The sequence below is a fragment of the Psammomys obesus genome, unplaced genomic scaffold, assembly GCF_907164565.1.
Source record: "Psammomys obesus unplaced genomic scaffold, mPsaObe1.curated_primary_1811, whole genome shotgun sequence".
Lineage (NCBI taxonomy): Eukaryota > Metazoa > Chordata > Mammalia > Rodentia > Muridae > Psammomys > Psammomys obesus.
The window spans coordinates 12,748,501-12,769,688 of NW_026592118.1; the positions used below are offsets into that span (position 1 = coordinate 12,748,501).

The 21,188-nt window shown below is 45.7% G+C and overlaps 1 protein-coding gene across 5 annotated transcripts in view; it reads left to right on the forward strand.

Moving 5' to 3' along the window:
* The window catches only part of Prkag2 (protein kinase AMP-activated non-catalytic subunit gamma 2), a 252,269-nt gene that overhangs the window by 215,854 nt on the left and 15,227 nt on the right, over window positions 1–21,188 (forward strand). For 4 of the 5 annotated variants that reach the window (XM_055612650.1, XM_055612652.1, XM_055612654.1 and 1 more), the window contains 3 exons: window positions 9,797–9,903; window positions 18,911–18,992; window positions 20,577–20,635. In XM_055612650.1, the coding sequence (XP_055468625.1) occupies window positions 9,797–9,903; window positions 18,911–18,992; window positions 20,577–20,635 (248 nt within the window). The remainder of the gene's footprint in view (window positions 1–9,796; window positions 9,904–18,910; window positions 18,993–20,576; window positions 20,636–21,188) is intronic. The other variant, XM_055612651.1, reaches the window with a different exon arrangement.

The following is a 21,188-nucleotide window of genomic DNA, read 5'->3' on the forward strand; positions in this document are numbered from 1 at the left end:
TGTGTGTGTGTGTGTGTGTGTGTGTGTGTGTGTGTGTGTGTGTGTGTAGGTTCCCAGCTGGTAGAACTGTTTGGGAAGGACAGGAGGTGTGGCCTTTTGTAGGAGGTGTGTCACTGGGGTAGATTTTGAGGTTTCAGAAGACTAGCATTCATGCCCAGTTATGGCTACCCCTGTCCTGCCTAAGCTTATGGGTCAGATGTAAGCTTTCAGCTACTGCCCTGGCTCCATGCCTACCGCCATGCTCCCTCTGAATCCAGGATTAAATGCTTTCTTTTACAGGCTGGTTGTACTGTCTCTTCATAGCAAAGAACAGTAACCAAAACAGGGACTGCATCAATAAGTTTAAGAACTTTCCAGTTATTTTTTGAGTGATTATCACTGGTGTGAATCCTCCTGGTTTATTATGCCCTTCTGCCAATCACCACAGGAGAAAAAGTAATTGAATCACATCTGAACATGATTAAATATATGTGATTCAAAATCATATAAGTAGGTGAACTGTAATGTGGGTGGGTATGTAGTTCGGTCGGTAGAGTGTTTGCCAAACATGCACAGCGCTGAGGATTCTGTCACCAGCACCGTCTGAGCCATGCATGGTGGCATAAACCTGTAATCTTAGCGCCTGGGAGGTGGAGGCAGGAGGATCAGAAGTTTAAGGTGATCCTCAATACATACCGAATTTGATCCTGGGATACATGAGACCCCATCCAAAAAAAAAAAAAAAAAGGAAATTAAAGAAGCTGGGAAGATACTTTAGTAAAGTACTTGTCACACAATCATGAAGACCTAAGTTTGGTCCTCAGAAGTCACATATATATATTATTATTTTTTACACTTTATTCACTTTGTATCCCCCCCCATAAGCCCTTCCCTCCTTCCCTCCCGGTCCCACCGTCCCTGCCCCTTCTTCACATTTTTAAAAAAAGAAAAAGAAAAGTATGTCCTTGGAGGCATGCATCTTTAATGAGGAGGCAGAGGCAAGTGGGTCTCTGAGTTCAGGGACAGCCTGGTGTACAAAGTGAGTTCCAGGACATCCAGGGCTACACAGAGAAACCCTGTCTCAAAAAACAAACACACAAACAAAAAAGTATGTGTTGCAGGATATTTGATTACACTGTGAACCCTGAGATTGTGTTATTTCTACTTGTGATATAGCTCAGCCTTAACACACCTTTAATCCAAGAGCTTTCTGCTTGACTGTTTTAAACAGGATTAAATAAAGTCAACCATAAGTCAAGAGGCAGAGCAAGCAACCAGATGAAATGAAGTGAATGTAGGATTATTTAAAAACAAAAACAAAAAACAGAGAGAGTAAGAGGAAGTCAGGAGGAGGGACAGAGAGATGCACAGGAAGTAGAAGGGAGGGGCGTTCGGTTTGAAGGAGGTTGTTGGGTGGGGATTCCTTGGGGAGGAAGGTCAGCTGGGTGCTTTTTCTGCTTCTCTGAGCTAGCAGGCCTTCACCCCAGCATCTGGCTCCTGAGTCTATTGGTAAAACTGAACGATTGAGATTTTGTTAAGAACAACAAGTATGGCCTGCTGGTGTATATTTAAAATCCCAGGAAGTGGATGCAGGGTCCCTGGGGCTCGCTGGCCAACCCTCCAGCCTAACTACTTATGAAATCCATATTCATCGAGACTGTGTCTCATAAGCCAGGGTGGTCAGTTCCCTAAGGAACGACAGCTGAGACTGACTCCTGGCCTTTCTATGCCTACACACACACACACTCTACATGAAAAAGCCAGCCATGGGGTTGGGGATTTAGCTCAGTGGCAGAGCGCTTGCTAAGGCCCTGGGTTCGGTCCTCAGCTCTGGAAAAAAAAAAAAAAAAAAAAAAAGACGAAAAAGCCAGCCAGGCTACTATCCGGCTTCAGCTTGGCCTCTACTGACATTTGGCTATGTGCTGCCATGTGAATGGGCACGCACAGCCTCTACTCACCGGATGCCAGAAGAGCCTCCAGCTGCACCCCAACCAGCAGCAGAACCCTCTCAAGTTTTACCAAACTTCCCACATGGCCCCACAGATACCTGCCCTTCTCCGAACCCTTTTATTCCTTTTAATTGTGGGCCAGGTCAGGCTCTTCTTCCCTCTCTGCCCCTATCCTGCAAGGCCCACAGGGCACATACTTCGATTTTCTGTTCCGTTTTTACTTTGAATCTCTATGTAATGTTGAATTGATTCCACCCTCATTCAGTCACCGTACGCTGGTCCAGTCTAGGATGTCAGAAACCATGGCTTCTCACTAATAGTGCGGTGTTACTGAGGAGGAAGTTATTTGAACTCCAGGCCTTCATCTGTGGGGTGGGGTAATGACTTCCCTTTCCATAGGGACTCAGACACAGCTTGGGGGCTAATGCTGCTGGTGCTTAGAGCAGCGCAGTGGCTTCTGCTAAGTGGCCACAGTATTGGTTACTGTGTATCACAATTGTTGCTTACATTGTGGTATTTAGCTATTCTGTTATTCTTGGAAACATCTTCGTGCTATTTCAAATAGTGATGATGACTGGCAGCAGGTGTAAATTACTGTCGAGATACTGCAGGACCCATACTAGCCCCTTTATTATCCTCTAGACTTGGAACCCAGTGAGCATCCAGATCCGTATTTCCCTCTATCCATCCTCACCCTGGCCCCCCACCAGCATTCTGACCTCACAGCCTGTCACCGTGCGGTCCCCACCCTCTAGATGCTGTCTAGACACCCTCTTCTCTGCTCCCACTTCCGTTTTAAAGTTAAAGCAGAGGTTGTCAGGGCTGGTGTGGCTCAGTGGGAGAATACTTTTTTTAAGGCTCTGGGTTCCATCCCCAGTGCTGACAAGAAACACACACACACACACACACACACACACAAAATGGTCAGAGATCATTTGGTTCCTAGAGGTGTCTGTGGGGCAGGTGGAGAACTGGGTTGAAAAACACAAGGGAACAGCAGAACCAGAATGTTATGGCACCGTGAGGCATCCACAGATCAGAGTGTGAGCAGCAACCCCTCTGAGTGGACTTTGTTCAAGGGTGAGTGAGGCTGGGATAATTCACACCAGTGCTGATGTGGTGTGACAGCCTGGCACTTCACCCCGCCTGTGGCCTGAATCTGAGGAGACCTGGAAGAGCTTACAGAGGTGAGGCTAGGTATGGCCTCCCCCGCCAACACACATCCCATTTTGGTTGAGATCAGCCATCTAACAGTCAGTGTGTGCCTGTTCCCAAGAGTGAGTGACAGGACAGCCCTCCTCCTAGCCTAAGCAAGAGTTCCAGGACAGGACCTGGAACTGTCCTGGTGGGATTTGGGTCAGGGCAGCCTGAATATGTTCTTCATCTTAGAACCATGGTTTTGCTTAACATGCCTGGCTGCTCCTGGCTTCAGACCAATGATGCCTGGTGATGTTGTCCAGTTGAGAGTTGTTTTAGTTGTTTTTCTCATTGCTGTGACAGAATACCAGGCGAGAAGCAAATTAAATGAAGAAAGGTTTAATTGGCTCACAATGTAAGGGGATACAGTCCACTGTGACAGTGGGTGCATCTGAAGTCAAGAAGACAGAAACGAAGGCTGGTGCTTTGCCCCGTTTGTCTCTATGCAGTCTCAGCTCCCGGCCCATGGACTGCTGCTGCCCGAATCCAGGGTGGGTGTTCCCTCCTCAGTTAACCTAGTCTGGCTAATCTCTGTGGACATGCCCACGTGCTTGTCTCCTAGGACATTCTAGATCCTGTCAGCAGACAGAGGTATCCATCACAGTAGTGAATTAATCAGTAGGCATTATCTCCACACACAAGGCAGCCTGGAGTCCATTTCTGAGTCATCACCTCATCGACCATCCTGCATTTAACTTTGATTAATGCTCACTAGGAAGCCATTATACTGTTAGCCCTCATTTTGGTGTCTGCTGTTTTGATCCTCTTTTCATGTCTCTGCTTGACTAACACAGTATAGTGAACATCCTTTTTATTTTCATCCAATTAAGACCAAAAAGATGAAGCAGTGTACACATTTTTTTTTTTGCAATTTCTTCCTATAATAAAATTCTGTGGAAGTCAGATTGGGAAAAATATTAATAATTTATGATACAGTGAATGCCTCTGGAGCTTGGATTGGTCTAGTTGCTATATTCAGAAATTTTAGAATATATAGAATATATATTGTGCTGGCAAGATGGCTTGGTAGGAGGTAGGAGAACTTGCTGTCCAAACATGAGGACCTGAGTTCAGATCCCCAGCACCCCCACAAAAAGCCTGACATGACTATATATATGCTTGTAACCCCAGACTGGGAGGTGGAGACAGATTCCAGGAGCTGTCTGCCATCTAGCCTAGCTGTAATGACGAGCTTTGGGTTCAGTAAGAGACCCTGTGTCAAGGCAGTGAGGCAGAGAGCAGCAGAGCCATAAGAGGAAACACTCTGCATCTTCCTATGGCTTCTGTTTGCATACCAGAGGGCAAACACACACACACACAGACACAGATGATAGATAGATAGATAGATAGATAGATAGATAGATAGATAGATAGATAGATAGATAGATGGAGTAAACATATTAAATTTTTTTCTGATTTTTTTTGATTTTTGGTTTTTTGAGACAGGGTTTCTCTGTATAGTCTTGGCTATGGCTATCCTGGACTTTGTAGACCAGGCTGGCCTCAAACTCACAAAGATCTACCTGCCTCTGCCTCCCTGAGTGGTGGGATTAAAGGTGTACACTACCACACTCAACTTTTTTCTGAAATCTGAATTCCATGTTTCCTACCAGAATTAGAAAATAGCTTCATTATAAAGTATACTCGCCACTTGTTAAGCTTTAGAAAACTGATTTGCTTTAAAAAAAAAAAAAAATCACAAGGCTATTTCCATATGGTCATTATTTCAGTGATACTTTCTTCCCCAAATATTCCTCTCTAATAACCTAATTTTATGAAGGCATATACTGTGAAGAACGTTTATTTACCTGTCATTATGTCCAGCTTCAGCATCGATCCTTGAGGGCAGGGTACGCCCATGCCGAAGTGCTCATGTGGAGGGCAGGACAACTTGTAAGAGTTCCCTCCTTCCCTTTTGGGTCCTGGGAGCTTTTGCTGTAATCTTTTTAATCTGCTTGTTGTCACTTTTGTCGCAGACAGAATGGGCAGAGAACCCCAGGTCTCTGCTTGCTCCTGTCATATTTGATCTATGCATTTTTTTCCAGTGGCTTATGATTTAGCCAGTAGTGACTTGGATCTGACACATATGGGAACTTGCTGAGTGCAAGGATGTAAAGAAGAGTGGGCCATGCTCACTGACCTGGACAGTTTACAGTCTCAGGAAGAGCCAGGCCTATAAATGCAGCGGGCGTGTGAGAGCTCCCGCCAGGAACTACTCATAAAGCACTAATGGACGTGTCAGAACGGCAGCAATTAAGTCCAACTGCAAGGTGTTGCGGGAGGAAGTGTTCTTTGAAATGGTCTTTGAAGGTATATGAATGTCCTGAGGCCTCTGTAACAAATCTTCAGTGAGCAACAGAAATTTATTCTCCCATAGTTTTGAAGGCCACAAGTCTGACATAAGTTATCAGCAGCCCTAGAGGCTAGAGGAGAATATTTCCCAGGCACACCCCTCTGTCTCTCTCTCTATCTGTCTGCCCAACTCTTCTTTTTCTGTCTCCCCACCCCCACTCTCTCTCTATCCTTCTGCTGGTGGCTGGCAGTCCTTGATGTCCAGCACTGTCTTCGTGTTCCTCTCTGGGTTTCTTTCAACCCTTCTCTCTTTTATGAGGACATGTCATTGTTCCAAGTCCAGGATGGTCTGGTCCCAAGCTCCTTGCCTTGTGTAAGGATCTAACATCTGAAAATCCCTAACTACACAACATATGCATTCAGATGTTTTAAGTGGCCATTCTGGGAGCAGGATGTCACTCTTCCACCCGCTACTGAAAGTATACAATAGACCACAAACAGAAGAGCACCTATGTGCAAAGGCACAGTGAGACTCCTTAGAAACACCTTCCTAAAGTCCACATGTTTCCTTTGAGGATACACTGGTATGACTACAATGTAAAAGTTTCTTTTATTTGCCTGATGTAATTGTCATCTATGAGGCTTACTGCCTCTGTCTGCTAACCTAGGCCTAGTCTTGGAAGCTTCTAGCTTATGTACAATATAATCTAGGCCTAGAATGTTTTCAGCCTCTGAGACCTCGGAGACTTACTGCTGAGTAAGCAATAAGTGAACTCTGAACTTTGAACTCTGGCTGGCTGGTTCAACTCAGCTGTTCTGGCTCAAATTCCTCTCCTAACTGACTGATTCAAACTAGCTTCTCTCAGCTTCTGACTGAATTGCTCTGTTTGATACTAACTTTGGCAATATGTTCTAATCTTATGGCTCCTTATTCTCTGGCTCATTCTTTCTGTCTTCACCTGTGTCTAGCTTGTTCTCTCTTCAACCTACCTTTGTTAAAAACAAACAAACAAGCAAACAAACCTACCTGTAAAGCTGCCTCCTTTCCACAAACTGAACTGCCACCAACTGAACTGCTACAATCTCAATTCCACTACACTGAGCTGCCAACCCTCTCACTCCCTTCACTGCTCTTTAAGGTGTTTCTCTTTTTTCTCTCTTCGAGTATGAGTTAGGCGTATCATTCTGTCAGATCTTTCACTTTTCTGCCTCTCAATTAGACATAATTTTCAAACAGGGGTGCTTCCTTCTACAATGGGATTAAAGGTGTGTGCTAAGGGTTTTTCTGCATTCCAGCTGGATCACACAGAAGTGATCAGAGCAGCCATATTGCTGGATTAAAATTCCTCTACAGCCCAACCACATATAAGCGGTATGGGGTGGGGGGTGAGGTCACAGTAGAGGAAGACAGGTGGGTTCCAGCTAGACTCCTGGAAACTTGAATTAAAATGGTTCTACTGGGGTGAATGGGGCTAGATGGGACAGAAATCAAGTCATTAAGTCCATATAGTCAGGTCATCAAATCCAGTGTTAGAAAGAAAAATATCATTTGCACGTATTCCCATTCAGTGTTTACCATGGTTTGCATTTACACTTAGATGTTGCATATTGCAGACTTCTTTTACATCACATTGTAGGAAGGCTTGCTGCCATCTGGTCTGCTCTTTAGCAGTGCTGGGCTAACGCACAGTTCAGAGAGCAGACAGCCAGTTCCTTAAGTACCAGTCAGAGTACTCCTAACAGTGCAAGACACAAACGCAAGAGGAAAACACCATATTATTCCATTTGAGAGGGAGAGAACTTGGGACACTCAATCCCAAAGGGCTTAAGCCTGGACTTCCCTGTCTCAAGCTGCTTTGGATGGGGTGGTTCTTTGTTTGGTCTGATTTTTTTTTTCTGTTTAACCCCAAATTACTTATTTTTCTCTCCTTTTAAATGCAATTTGGGGCTTAACTGTGATACAAAGGATAGAAGAGGCTCCTCTGAGAATCAGAAAGCTGCATAAACTTTGACTTTGCATGTGGCACTTCTGTGGTTGTAGGCTGTGCTCTGGATCAGTGGTAGTCTGTCCTCCACACCATGGACATTTACTATTTGTGTTACCTGTTTACCATTTTGTTTAATTTTATAATATTTCTTTCATTTTTAAAAACACTGTAGATCTTCCTCAAAAGTCAGTCTACTCATGAAAAAGCATCAGGCTTCTAGTGGTCAGGCATTCTCCAAAGGCCCTCACAAGTTGCCACAGCCAGAGATACCTGAGGAGACATGGCTGAGTGTAGTGTGGAATGCTGGTAAGACAGAAACAGCACATGAGGGAAACCAAGGAAATCTGAGCAGTGTGGACTTTGGTTATAACTGGCTTGTGCTCACTCAGTGGGTTCACTATGTAAGCAGTATACCATAATAAAACAAGATGTTAACAGTGGGGAACATGGCTTCCTGTGACCCAGAGGCTGCATAAGTTTAGCTCCCCACTCCTTCCTTTAACCCAGAAGGCACAGAGTTTTAACAAGGCCTCCTTCCTCAATCAGAGTGATTAGAGGCTGCAGTGGGAGGCAGGCAGAGCCAGAGCAGACTCTGGACTGTGTGGAGACAGACATGAGCACCATGGCTTACACAGGTTTATGGAACCCAACTGTTCACCTTCTGAGTGTGGGATTCTTAGAGAGGACCACAACACAGAAAGGAGAATATGGACCCTGAGGAAGATATGCTCAGCCTGGTGATAAAGTTGATGAGATAGCCACATTGGCTATTGTGTCCTTGGTGTGAGGTGAGGAAAACCCCAGATTGTCTACCTGCCCTTAAGAACTGTAGGAAGTCTAAGTGACTGCTGTGGAGGAACACAAGCAGGCATGGTGATTATGGGCTATTATGACTGGGCTCCATGAAGGGAAAAATAAAGAAGTCCTAATGATCTTCTTTCCTTTCTGTTTCTGACAAACACCATGACCAAATCAATGTGGAGAGGAAAGGGTTTATTTGCCTTTAACTTCCAGGTCACAATCAATCATTGAGAAAGGTCAAGGGAGAAACTTAGGAACCATGGAGGGATACTGCTTACTGGCATACTCACAGGCTCAAGCTTAGCTAGATTCTTTCTATAGCCCAAGGGATGATGCCGCCCACAGTGGGCAGGGACCTTCGAGTCAGTTAACAATCAAGACAACCTTTCTTGGACTAGCCATAGGACAGTCTGGCTAGGCAATTCCTCAGTTGAGGCTTTCCTGTCAGGTGAATCTAGAGTGTGTCAAGTGGACAACTAATAAGTGAAAGCTGATAATCCTGTGTCAGGATTGGTTTATTATTGTGACAAGCGTGCTGGAGCAGCTGTATGATGAATCTCACCTGTGTACTTATGTGTATTGAGGACATCTAAGAGATTGTAAAGCACACCTCCAGCTGTGTCTGAGGAGAATCAACCGAGGAGAAAACTTTTACTCTGGATGTTGTGGCTGGTACCATTCCATAGGTGGGCCCAAAGGGAATAAAAGAAAAAGCCCACAGAACAGCACAGGCCTGTGTTAGTTAAAGTGCTATACTTCACATGGGTATACACTGCCTCAAAAAACAAGGACTTATAAACCTTCGGCAGTGGGAGGGGCTTCAGGGGTGAATGTGTTTGATTCCCTGGGGCTAGGAGTGCCAGAGATACTTCATTTACATGCCTTTGGGGCATTTGGTAGTTATGCTTCAGGGCAGAAAAACCACAGGTAATACCCTAAGAATAACCCTTGACCTGTAGGGCATGGGCGCTGTCTCCTGCTGGAAGACAGATCTGTACCCAGGATCTTGGAGCATCCTTCCTTCACACCTTTGCCTCCAGTTATGTCAAACTGTAACCTGTTGGTGGGGCAGCCTTATTTTGAGGGTTCCTACCCTTCTCTCACCTTTTGGTGTTAAGAATCAGCTTTGGGAAGAACCTGCACTAAGCCCTATGCAGTGGGTATTTGTACGCTGAATTAGTTAATTAACTGCTGGAGTGAGAGTTCGATCATTCAAAGAGATTGCCAAGGAAGGAAGATAGAGTCTATACTGTACAATCCATGTCAACAAGATAGAAAGTGAAAGCTGATGAGAAAAATAACCTAGCGCCTTCAGAGGAAGACTCCATTGAGAGACTGCCTGCCTGCCCACAGGCATTTGGGGGTATTGTGTATCATATGCAAATAGTTGGGGGGCTCTTTTCAACTTGTAAGCCTTTCTCTCACTCCACCCCATCCTATTATGTCGCCTAGGACTTCCAGCACAGTCCTGAGGTAGAACGGATACCCTCTTCTCATCAAGTTATTAGCAGTGGTCTTCCGAATACATAGCCTCCATCCGCTGAAGTGGGAGCAGTTTTTTAGAACTGACGCATTGCTTTTTCTTTTTAGCAGAAGACTCAGAAAGTGGCGTTTATATGCGATTCATGAGGTCACACAAGTGTTATGACATCGTTCCAACCAGTTCAAAGCTTGTTGTCTTTGACACTACGCTGCAAGTGAGTATACCCGGCTTCTGATAGCTCACCGGGGGGGGGGGGGGGGGGGGGTACCTGTTGGCCTGGTAATTCAATCCAGCAATGGCAGCAAGCCTCTCCTGAGCACTTTCAGGCCTTGGGCTGAGGTTTTGTCTGAATCCCCATGGTAACCTCATAAGGAACTCACTATGGCTGAACAAATTCTACTAACACAGAAATTGAATTCTAGCTTAACATAAATCAAAGCTTAGTCCACAGACTCGTCCTCCAGCTGGTGTGGTAAGGTGTGGGATTTGAATCAGCCATGGGTTGGAGCCTAAACCTATTTGTACTAAACTGCCCTGCCTTCCTGGGGCTTGATTGTCTTTCTTGGTTATTCAGTAAATATATGATCAATATTAGAAAAGATGTTGAGGTGGATAATTTCTTGAAAAAGAACTTTATTTGTCTATTCCAGCAGGAAATTTTAACCTGATCATTTTACTCTTAAATTTGTGTTTATTGGCACTCGTTTTGTTGTTGTTTTTTTTTTTTTTATCACTATGGCTTATAATTGCATTTGAAAGTTCTAAGTTACATGTTCACTGTAATAATCACGTTATATCCAGTGAATGATATACATATGCACAAATGTGCATGCACACAGACACACCACATCACCAGACTGCCTTTACTTGTGTTACAAGAAGAAGATACTAAACCAAGAACTTGTGGGCAAGTGGCTTATGAAGGGTGTGCTTCCCCAGGAAAAAAAACCCAACTGTATGGGAACAAAGAGAAGGCGCCAAAAGCCAGCACGATATGATTTCAACAACAGCCTGCAGGGGGCAGACTTGACCTAAGCCAAAATGGAACCCAGAAAAGTTTATCCAGAACTGACCTGGGAGAGGCCTACCTGGCTTCTCCAGCTTTACCTGGCTGCTTTTCATCTACTACCACTGCCTTTTTCCTACATGTTACATGTTAGAGGAAGCATCAGGCCACTGGAACCATTCTTCCTGCCTCTGTTCCTATCACATGGAACCAATAGGAAGACAAAAGTGGTTTTTGCTTTTGCTTAATTGCATTTCCAAAAGTTTTTTTTCTTAATTTATGGAAATACAGTTGGTTTTGTAAGTGAGCTTTAAGACATGTGAGCTGGCAGATTCTCACTGAATCTGATAACCCTCAGGGTCTTCTCAGGTGATCCTCAGGGTCCCTGTAAGCCCCTAAGACTCTCTGATCCTTTGACATAGGACAGAAAGCAGACATATGATTAGAATAGGAAAAGTGGGTCTTAGAAAGTCATTCTAAAAAATGTCTCCACAGCTATTGATACAGATTTCAGTAGTTAAATCACTAGACATTCCAAGTCCCCAAAATAAACTACTGGCCCAGCCCACTACACCCTCAGCCCTGCCTTCCCCTCTCATCCTTTCAGAAGCAGCAGCTCTTGACCCTTCACATTTAAGTAAACAGCCACAAGCACCAGTCCACTGTTTATCTAGATTTTACTGTGCCCTGGGGTTGACTCTCTTTGGAATTAAGAATTTAGCCAGGATGAGTAATATGTGAAAAATGTAATGCTTTCCGGATGCCCAAGGTCGGTAATACTCTAAGAATCACTTTTGCCGTTAGCCAAAGCTGTGTGCACATCCTGTCCAGAAGTCATTTATCCTGTGAGTCGCTGAGCTCGGAGGGAGCTGGAATTGATAAACAAGGAGACGCAGCATGTTGGTATTGGTTAGAGCAAAAGGGGAAGATGTACTTGAAGTTCTCGACAAAGACCAACTACAGTAGTGGTCTTTGACACACCCCTGAGAGCTAAGAAAACAGGCAGGGACCAAAGTGACAGAAGAGCCTAAATGCCCCCCTATATCCAGAGGTGTATCAGCGTTTTGGCTGCTTTGTGGGTTCCTTTTTCTGCCACCCTTATTTTACCCTTCAAACCCCCCAACACTTGGTAGGAAAGAAACAAGGTCAGAAGGGAAAGGGACGCTGATATTGTTAGACTTTCCTGCTGACTAAAAGCATTGAGCTCCTTGGGGCAGGTTTGATCTTTGCTATCGGGATATTCAGTTTCTTCTACTTGTGTCTGTGCACGACCACTTGACAAAGAGCAGCCAACTGCAACAGCAACCGGCAGCAAGAGCAGCACCTGCTGCCGCCTCGGGCTGCAGCACTTAGATACTCCCTCAAGAGTCCCCAGAATTCCAAGCATGGTGCACTTGCAGGAACTCTCTGCAGCTGGCAAAATCCTGTCTCTGCCAGAGCATGAGGCAAAGCATAGTCAGTCATAGACAGTCTGAAGCAGCCCCGTATTCCACACCTGGGATTAAAACAAGAACATATTCCCAAAACATTTCTGTGTTTTTAAAGAAACCAAAATTCTCAGTACACAGAGCTCTGTTGAGTGAATGACTTCTGAAATGGACATATCACAGCACTTGGGAGACAGAGGCAGGCAGATCTCTGTAAATTCGAGGCCAGCCTGCACTACAGGACAAGTTCCAGGATAGCCAGGTCTACACAGGGAAACCCTGTCTGGAAAAAAAAGGAGGAAGAGGAGAATAAGAAAAGAGAGCAAGGTGTAGTGGCACACACCTGAATGCCAGCACTTGGGAAGTAGAGGCAGGAGGACTAAGAGTTCAAGGTCATCCTTAGCTATATGTTAGTTAGAGGCCAGCCTGGGCTACTTGAGAGAAGAAGAGACGAGAAAGGAATTTGTTGAAATTTTATGTTTTGTTTTATTGTGGGTTTTGTTGTGTTTTGCTGTGGTTTTTGTTGTTGTTGTTTTGTTTTGTTTTTTGAGACAGGGTTTCTCTTCATAGCCTTGGCTATCCTAGACTCACTTTGAAGACCAGGCTGGCTTTGAACTCACAGAGATCTGCCTGCCTCTGCCTCTCCGAGTGCTGGGATGACAGGAGTGTGCCACTGTGCCCGGACTGTTTTGTTTTTTAAAGGGGGATGTAAAACAGCATATGTAATGATCACAGTTATAAAAGGCTTAATGGACCTGGTGAACAAAAGAAAGCCATTTCCAAGGCAACTAGAAGGGAGACGCTCCAAGGCTAGAGGATAGCACTGACAAGTAAGAACAGAGTGGAACACTGTGTCACCTATAGACAAGGGAAGAAGAACATTCTTGCACAAGGCTTTCCAACTTGGATCTTGAGAGATCAACTCAGCCACCCACAAAACCCCCTAAGTTTAATACTGTCATTAACTGAAGGGTCCAAGACTCCCCTTGCTATCCCTCAGACCCGAGGAGGCAGAAATCAAATCTATAATATAGAATAGTTCCCACTAAGGGGTTATCATCACCGCCACACCCTGGAATGGCCCATCATGCTGCCCATGGACACTGTGAAACATAGCCACAGGCCAGCTGTTTCCATCCGCCCGAGCTCCTGCCAGAGGAAGACACTGCAGGCATTGGTGTCATCACACCTCAGGGAAGGCAAGCACTGTCTCATCCGACGGTGGAGCAGTGCCATGCACACCACAGCTAGCTCAGGTCAGGAATGCTAAGGTAGAGCTGCGTGGTTAGCTGTTGAGTCTCTGCTGGACCCAGCAATGAACCAGGAATGGCTTCCCAAATGGAAATAAAAAGCCGTGCAGGCATGGTTGTATCGGGATGTTTTTCTGCTGTGGATTTTCTTATTGGTGGAGGGAGGCTCTGTGCAGCTGTCTAAGCACTGACCTTTCTGTGTCGTAGGCCCAGCAGAGGATCAGCTGAGCTTGCTACACAGGCTAAAATCTGGGGAAAATTACTTCTAAAGGCCTTCAGTACAAGTGTCACTGTGACACATATAAATGTGTACCTGCAGCCTTCAGAAGACCCAATGAGAGTCGTGTGGTGACAGCTAGTGTCATCGAACTCCATACGTCCCCAGGATGCTCTACACGTGGGGTTTGTTAACCTCGTGGCCAGAAATTCCAGCTGTCTCCGTTCATCTTCTATAGCATCTCACCCTCAAGTCAGCAAGCCCCTGGAGAGCTTCCTGAGGTATTAGGGTCACCCACTCAGGGCCAGAGGAGACAGCCACAGCCTGAGCCCACAGCCCGCTCTGCTTTTGGCGACCCAAGCTCGCGCTGACCCACCACCTGTTCCCTGTTCCCAGAGCTCCCGTGCTGACTAGAGGCCTGGAACGGCATTCTGGTCAGGGCCCATGTCCAGTTCCTCATGTCCCACTTTGCAAGTCCCCTCAAGAGGGCACCCAGCATGGAACTCTGTATGTGAAAGTGTATGGCCATAGCCCAGTGTTCCAAGTGAGATGGCCCAGACTGGAAACAGCTAGAGGACAGGACCCTCATATTTAATGGCTAAAGTCAGGCTTTGGGCCATTAAAGTTCTTGTTAAATAGCTAAACGAGAAGGTTGGATCTGTTTCATTCCTGGGATACGAATCAGTTAGCTACCATCAAAGATCCCTGTGGAGGCGGGAATTCTAATTCCCGCTGCTCCCTGGTTGCCCTTGATGGGTACCTGCACCTGTCTTGGCTTGACCCCTGCACTGGCTGTCTTCTGCCCGGGAATACCATCCCCATGAAACCAGCAAGGCTGTTCCAGGTGCCGTATGCTGCTGTGTGTTTGGCTCACAGAGCTTAGTGGCACCCGCACTGCTCTCAGTTAAGATACATCAACAGCTCCATCCTTCCACAGCTTATAGATTGTGTGTCCCGGGGCTCAACATGCAGATTGCCCTTGAGGAATTATCGAGTGTTCCTGTCTTCATGGTCCTTTGGAAGTGACAGCATCACAGCCTCGTTCACCATGGCTTGAGCATGTCCTGAACTGAGGCAGCAGATGAGCAGCTAGAGCCTCTTCAGCTTCATGGGCTAAACAGTAATTAAGCAGTTTCTGATAAGTCCTCCTGGAGCGGGCCATTCACTGGCTGAGTGTTACATTCCTTTCTGGCCTGCCCCACACATCCACTCCGGGTTTCTGCAGATGTAAGAGAGCGAGGTGTAACAGTTCATTCTGTGTGTAAGCTATTTCCTGCTGTAGGGCGTGGTGAAACCTGTCCCCAGCAAGAAAGTGGCAAGGCTGGCTGGGATTGTCTTGAGAAGAGGGAGTGGCCTGTGTCATGTTCATCCAAGAAAGCTTGTCACAGGGTTTCAAGCCAGCCATGAGAGGCTGAGGGTAAGGCCAGCCTCTGGAATGTGCAGGTCAAAGCTATACCCCAGCCCTTAGGAAACAGAGGCAGGAGAATTGATGCAAGTCAGGCCTGGTCTACACAGTGAGTTCTTGGCCAGCCAAGACTGTATAGGAAGACCATCCCAAAAAGCGGGGAGGGGGCATGAAGGGGAGTTAAAATGAATATACACGCACATGTGTATGTACATGTCATCAAAACTAAAATAGAAGGCTATTCTGAAAAGCGGGATGCACATTATACTTTTAATTTGAGATGAAAATTAAGATGCACAAGAAAAGTGGTTATTCAGTTAGCCTCAAGGCAAGAAGAAAGGGAAGGAACTGGTCCCCTTGCTCAAGATTGGTGCCCTGGTATGGCTGTAGAAAGTGGAGCCCTTCCACTGTGCTGCTTTCATTGTCAAGGAAAATGGTCATGAGCCAGAAAGGGTGAGATAAATAATGATTAGAGGAAGATCCTTTAGAGATTATGGAATGTTGTCTCTGAACAAAACGGAGTCTGATTTCTGCACAGATGAATCACATCCTGATACAATAAGAGATGGAAGAGATTGCCAGGCTGTCTGCAGTGTTGGAAATGCTGTGGAGAGCAGATCTGACACTGAGACCGGAAAAGGAGAGTAGTCCTCCAGCAGCATGAGTGGGGACTCCCACGCTTCCGTGGCACACCCGCGCCACACACACACACAACCAGTGCTTGCGCCACGTGTGCTTTCGGGCATGCCTGTGATCACAGTACTCGCCAGGTTGAGACAGGAGCATCAGAAGTTTGAGGCCAGCCTGGGCTGCAAAACTCCATCTTTAAAACAAACAAACATGAATTGGTACTATTCAGTCCCCTCTTCCATGTTCAATTTCACAGCCCAGGGAACATTGTAAGTGACATACTTGGGAGCAGGGGTTTTAGGCAGATGGATCATGAGAAAGCCAGAATCTCCTCCTGCTTTCAAGTAGTCAGCCTACATAAATATTGACCCCGCCCAGCTGGAGAGCTCAGTGGTTAGTTACATCTGCTGCTCTGGGATCCAGGTTCAGTTCCCAGCACCCACATGGCAGCTCACAACCACCTGCAAATTCCAGCTCTAGGAGATCCAACACCTTTTCTTACCTCCATGGGCACTGCATACCTGCAGTGTGCATACAGACATGCTGGCAAAACACACATAAAAGAAAAATAGAATCTTTTTTAAAAATTAAGCTCCCACTTCCATAGGTTTCTTCTGCTGGGTGGATGTTTTTCCACTCTTAATGTCAAAAATAGTGCTTCATCTAACATCTTTGATTAAAAGAATTCCACTCCCAAAAATAATCCAGCAGGGACGGCCTGTAGTACAAACAACAGAGATGGTTTTTGTGGTTCTTAATAAAAGCTATATTAGTCAGGGTCACTGTTGCTGAGACAAAGCACCATCACCAGAAGCAACTTGGGAGGAAGGGGGTGATTTTGCTAACAGTTCCTTTGAAAGCATTGAGAACAAGAACCTGGAGCAGGAGCTGATGCAGAGGCCGTGGAGGGTGCTGCTTACTGGACTACTCCCGCTGGCTTGCTCAGCCTGCTTTCTTATAGAACCCAGGACCACCAGCCCAGGGATGGCCCCACCCACAGTGGTCTGGCCCCTCCCCATCAATCACTAACTAAGAAAATGCCCTACCAGCTTGCCTGCTCTTATGGAGTCATGTTCTTAGAGTCTCCCCATCTCAGATGATTTTAGCTGTGTCAAGTTGACATAAAGCTCTCCAGTGGCAAGGACTCTGTTGCATGGTTTTCGATCACTTTTCCCTGGCAGGGCTGCCTTGCCAGGTCACCGAGGAAGAGGATGCACTCACTCCTGATGTGACTTGATGTGCTTGCGTGGGTTGAGGGGGAGGGGAGGGGGAAGGATGAAGAGGAAGGGAGGGGGAACCAGTAGGAGAGGAGGCTATAATTGTAATGTAAAGTGAATAAATAAATTAATTTTAAAACTATCCAGCTCAAACATCTTTCTTAAAATAGTGCTTATGGGCCAGCAAGGTGTTCACTGGGTAAGGTGCTTGCCCCTAAGCCAAATAACCAGTTTTCAATCCTCAGGACCCACATATGGCAGGAAGGCCTAACTGCCACAGTTGTCCTCTGACTTCCACACATATACTGTAACATGAGCCATCCTGTACACACACACAATAAGTAAATATAGTAAAAAAAAAAAAAATGGCAATCATGTCAGATAAGACCTAAAAGCATGTGTTTGTTAAATGGAGACAGAATAGCCCAGATAAACAACCTCAAAGGGAAGGGCTTGATTATGGCAGTTCCTCAGGTTGCCACAAACTGTCAGTCCTCCTGGTCTGGTTGGGACTGTGGCAGCATAGTGCATCATGGTGAGAACAGGTGATGGAGGAGACCTATCACCCCCATGGTGGTTCGGAGGCAAAGAGACAGAGGGAAAAGGAAGGGCCAGGAGTGGTGAACTGCTTGGAATCCTAAAACCCAGAAGAGGCAGAGGCAGAAGGATCCCAAGTTCTAGACTAGCTTAGGCTGCACAGGGAGACCCTATCTCAAAAAGAAAGGGGAATAGGGTCTCGATGTCCTTTCAGGGCCACACCCAGTGACCTGACTTCCTCCCACATAGGCCTTTGGGGACCACTCTCGCTCCGGTCCACACTCCAGCAGCACTCTGAATAATGTTTTAGTGTTTCATGTGCGTATCTTGAATTATTAACGTTCATGGGGTGTTTTCCTTGTTTGCATTTGCTGTTTAGAGAATTGTTTTCAGCCCTGAGCTTTTGGCTCTTAATAAATCAAGCGTGACACCTTACAGTATCCCTGAGGATGTTATGTTACAGTCGAACAAAGTACCCTGTGTTAACACACTAACCAGTGCTTGCGCTGCCTTGGCCCCAGAGCTCATGCTTGTCTCTAGTGCTGTAAAGTGCAGCTATAGCTGCTGTAAGCCTTTCTTTCTCATCTTTGGGGGGATGGGAAAACATATAATTTGCTGTGATTTTTAATATAATAGCCAATTACCATTTCAAATAAATGTATTATAACTATGTTTCAGATGAATTCTATCCATCACACATGGGAGAAATTAGGCTGATATTTAATTATTTTGTATGATCTTAATTATAGAAAATCTGTATATTTAGTTACAGCAAAGAAAAATAAAAAGCTAATTGCCTTTCAGTTTCCAAAAAAATAATCCCCACTCCTTCTACCAGATGTGGCCAACCTGCAGCCCGTAGGCCATGTGTGACCCAGAGTATGTTGCTGAGTGTGGCTGGGCACAAAATTGTAAACTTCATTCAAATCTTACAAGGACTGAAGAGACATCTCAGTGTTCAAATCACCTGCCACAAGTGTGAGGATCTGAGTTCAAATCCCCAGGACCCATGTAGCAAGCTGGCGTTGGTAGCATGCTTCTGTAATCTGTTGCTCCTATATAGTGAGATTGGAGACACATGATGGGTGGGTTTGTGGAAGCCTGTCAGCCAGCTAGCCTGGTGTGCGAAGCGGCCAGCAACAAAGAAAACAGCCTGTTCCAAACCAACACCTGAAGTTGTTTTCTGACCTCCACACTTGTGCACACCTACAGACAACACATACAGGTACATGCAAAAGAAAAATGAGGGTTTTTTTGTGATTTTTTTTTTTTAATTTGATGGCACTGCTTTAGATGAGCTTTGCAAAGGTGACAGTGTCGTTACAATTCCAAAAGCTTAGCTACATCGAAATACCTTGAGGTATTTATTTACAGAAAAGCATTTTGCTAACAAATGTTATTTGTAACCTGCCAAACTTCTACCACCTGTCGTTGGTAATTCCTGGTAAGATTTGGCTGAACCCGTAGTTGAGGCTCTTTTCCTCCTGAAATGTGGACTTTAAAAGGATGTTTTGTTTTTTATTTCTCTCCAGGTCAAAAAGGCCTTCTTTGCCTTGGTAGCCAACGGAGTCCGTGCAGCGCCACTGTGGGAAAGTAAAAAGCAGAGCTTTGTAGGTGAGCGGCATGTCTGGGGAAGGCTTCCTGGGAGGGACCTTTTCCAGCAGAGTGCTCCAGTAATTCCGTCCCTGCTAGTTCAGCCTGACAGACATTTTCCAAATTGAAGAACATTCTGGCTTTTGCATACTGGACAAGACCAAACCACTAGTGAATTTAAGACAGCGTTGTAACCTTATTGCAATCTTTTTTGCTTTTCAGGTGGTTTGGGGTTTTTTTTTGAGGGGGGGGGGGTTGTTGTTGTTATGGGGAGAGGGTAGTGGCTTTTCTGTTAGCTATTTCTGAGCCTTCTGGAGGACCTTTCGACTTGCTCGGCTCAGGGAAGGAAGTCAGCACAGGTGTGGTCAGATGTGCTGGAGGCACTTGCTCCGGGCCGTGTGCCGGCCCTGCTCAGTCACTGCACATCATTACCTTGTAAATGACAGCAATTGTCAAAATTTAAGTATCATCAGCCTGCTAAATCGTTTAAGCTGACTAATGCTGGGTAAGCCCTGGATACGGTGGTTCATGCCCCAGCACTTGGGACAAAGAAGCAGGAGGATTGCAAGGTATAGCCTAAATTATCGCAAGACCTTGTCTTTAGTAGCCAAGAGCCAGGGATGTCGTTCATGGTTACAGGCTCGCTCAGGATATGCAGGCCCTGCCTGTGACCCTAGCACTGAAAGGGGAAAGGCTCAGCTTCCAACTGTGTGAACCCTGTCTCAGCTGGCCACAGTCAGTAGCTGTCGCTCTAACATTCAGAACATTATTTTGAAATTAACTCCTTAAGTACCCTCACCCTCTACACTGTAACGTTTTTCTGGAAAGCTTCCTCTTCACAGTTCTAGATTCCAGCAGATAGTAGGCATGAGTGAATGGCAACTCTTTGTTAAACCCATTCCCATTGTGTTCAGAATACTTCTCAGGAAGCAGCCCAAGTACCCAGAAGTCCCACTTCCTCACACTTAGGGAATTCTCCATCTGCTGCTGGAGCCCATGCAGCTACAGTTCTTTGTGGTATTTTATGAGCATTAGTTAGTTCTCTCTTTATCTGCCAATCATACTGTCCATTAGGTTTCAGTTTGCATTTCTAGTTTAGTATTGGAAATACATGCTCTTTCTTTAGTGTACTAGACTGATCCTGAGGTCTTTGGGTTGTATTTTGCAAGATTTTCACTTGCCACTGGAAGCTTTCCTTCCATGTGTCTTTTTGTTTGTCTTTTTCCATGGGTGTGAGTGTGTTGTGAGTGTGTGTGTATATGAACTTTTGCATGTGATGGGGGCAGTGTATATGCAAATTTGCATGTGTGTGTGTATATGTATGTATTCGCAGGCCCAAGATTGATGCCATGAATCATCCTCTATCATTTGTTCACTTTATTCTTTGAGTCTGGATCTCTCAGTCAAACCCAGAGCTTGCCAGTATGCCTAGTCTGACAACCCAGTTTACTCTGGAGGTCCCCTGTCTCTGCTGTCTAAAGTGGGCCACTATATCTGCCAATGTTTCTGAGGATCCAGACTCCTGTCCTCACACTTAGGTGCTTTAACCACTGAGCTATCCCCAGCCCCTTAGTTTTGTTTTTAACCTGTGATTCTTTGTTTCAGGAATGCTCACGATTACAGATTTCATAAATATACTACACAGATACTATAAATCACCTATGGTAAGTGGCATGGACCTCACTGTGTATGTGGCCGGGGTGGGGTGGGTTTCCCCAGTATGCGTAATACATTAGGAAGTCATTATAAGACTTCCAGTCCAAGTAATCAGTGAGCTTGGTCTCACGTCATTTATTTGAGGCTTGGAGAAGGCGTGAGGGGGGGGGTAATAACTGCTTTATTCAGCTTGTCGAGTTGCCCTTTCTCATTTTTTGCCTTGACATAAGTTCCTGCTGCTTGATGGTGGTGCAGCATGATGGTGTGCCCAGTAGTTATCTGCTAGGACCAGGAAGGGTGGTGCCGCCCCCACTTCCTCTTAGTGGTTGGCCTGGGCGCCTCACCCGGAGATAAAGTGGCTACAGGGCTTTATTTTTGCAGGCCTGGTATTCTGAGCTGATAGTCACTCATCATCATCCAGGATTTACGTTTATTATTTATTTCAGTTCTGGGGGAACCCCAGGGCATTGAGCTTGCTAAGCCATCCTCCACCACTGAGCCACAGCCCTAGCCCCTCCTTCATGGCTTTATAGCCACTATAAAAAAACTAGGAAAGAAGAC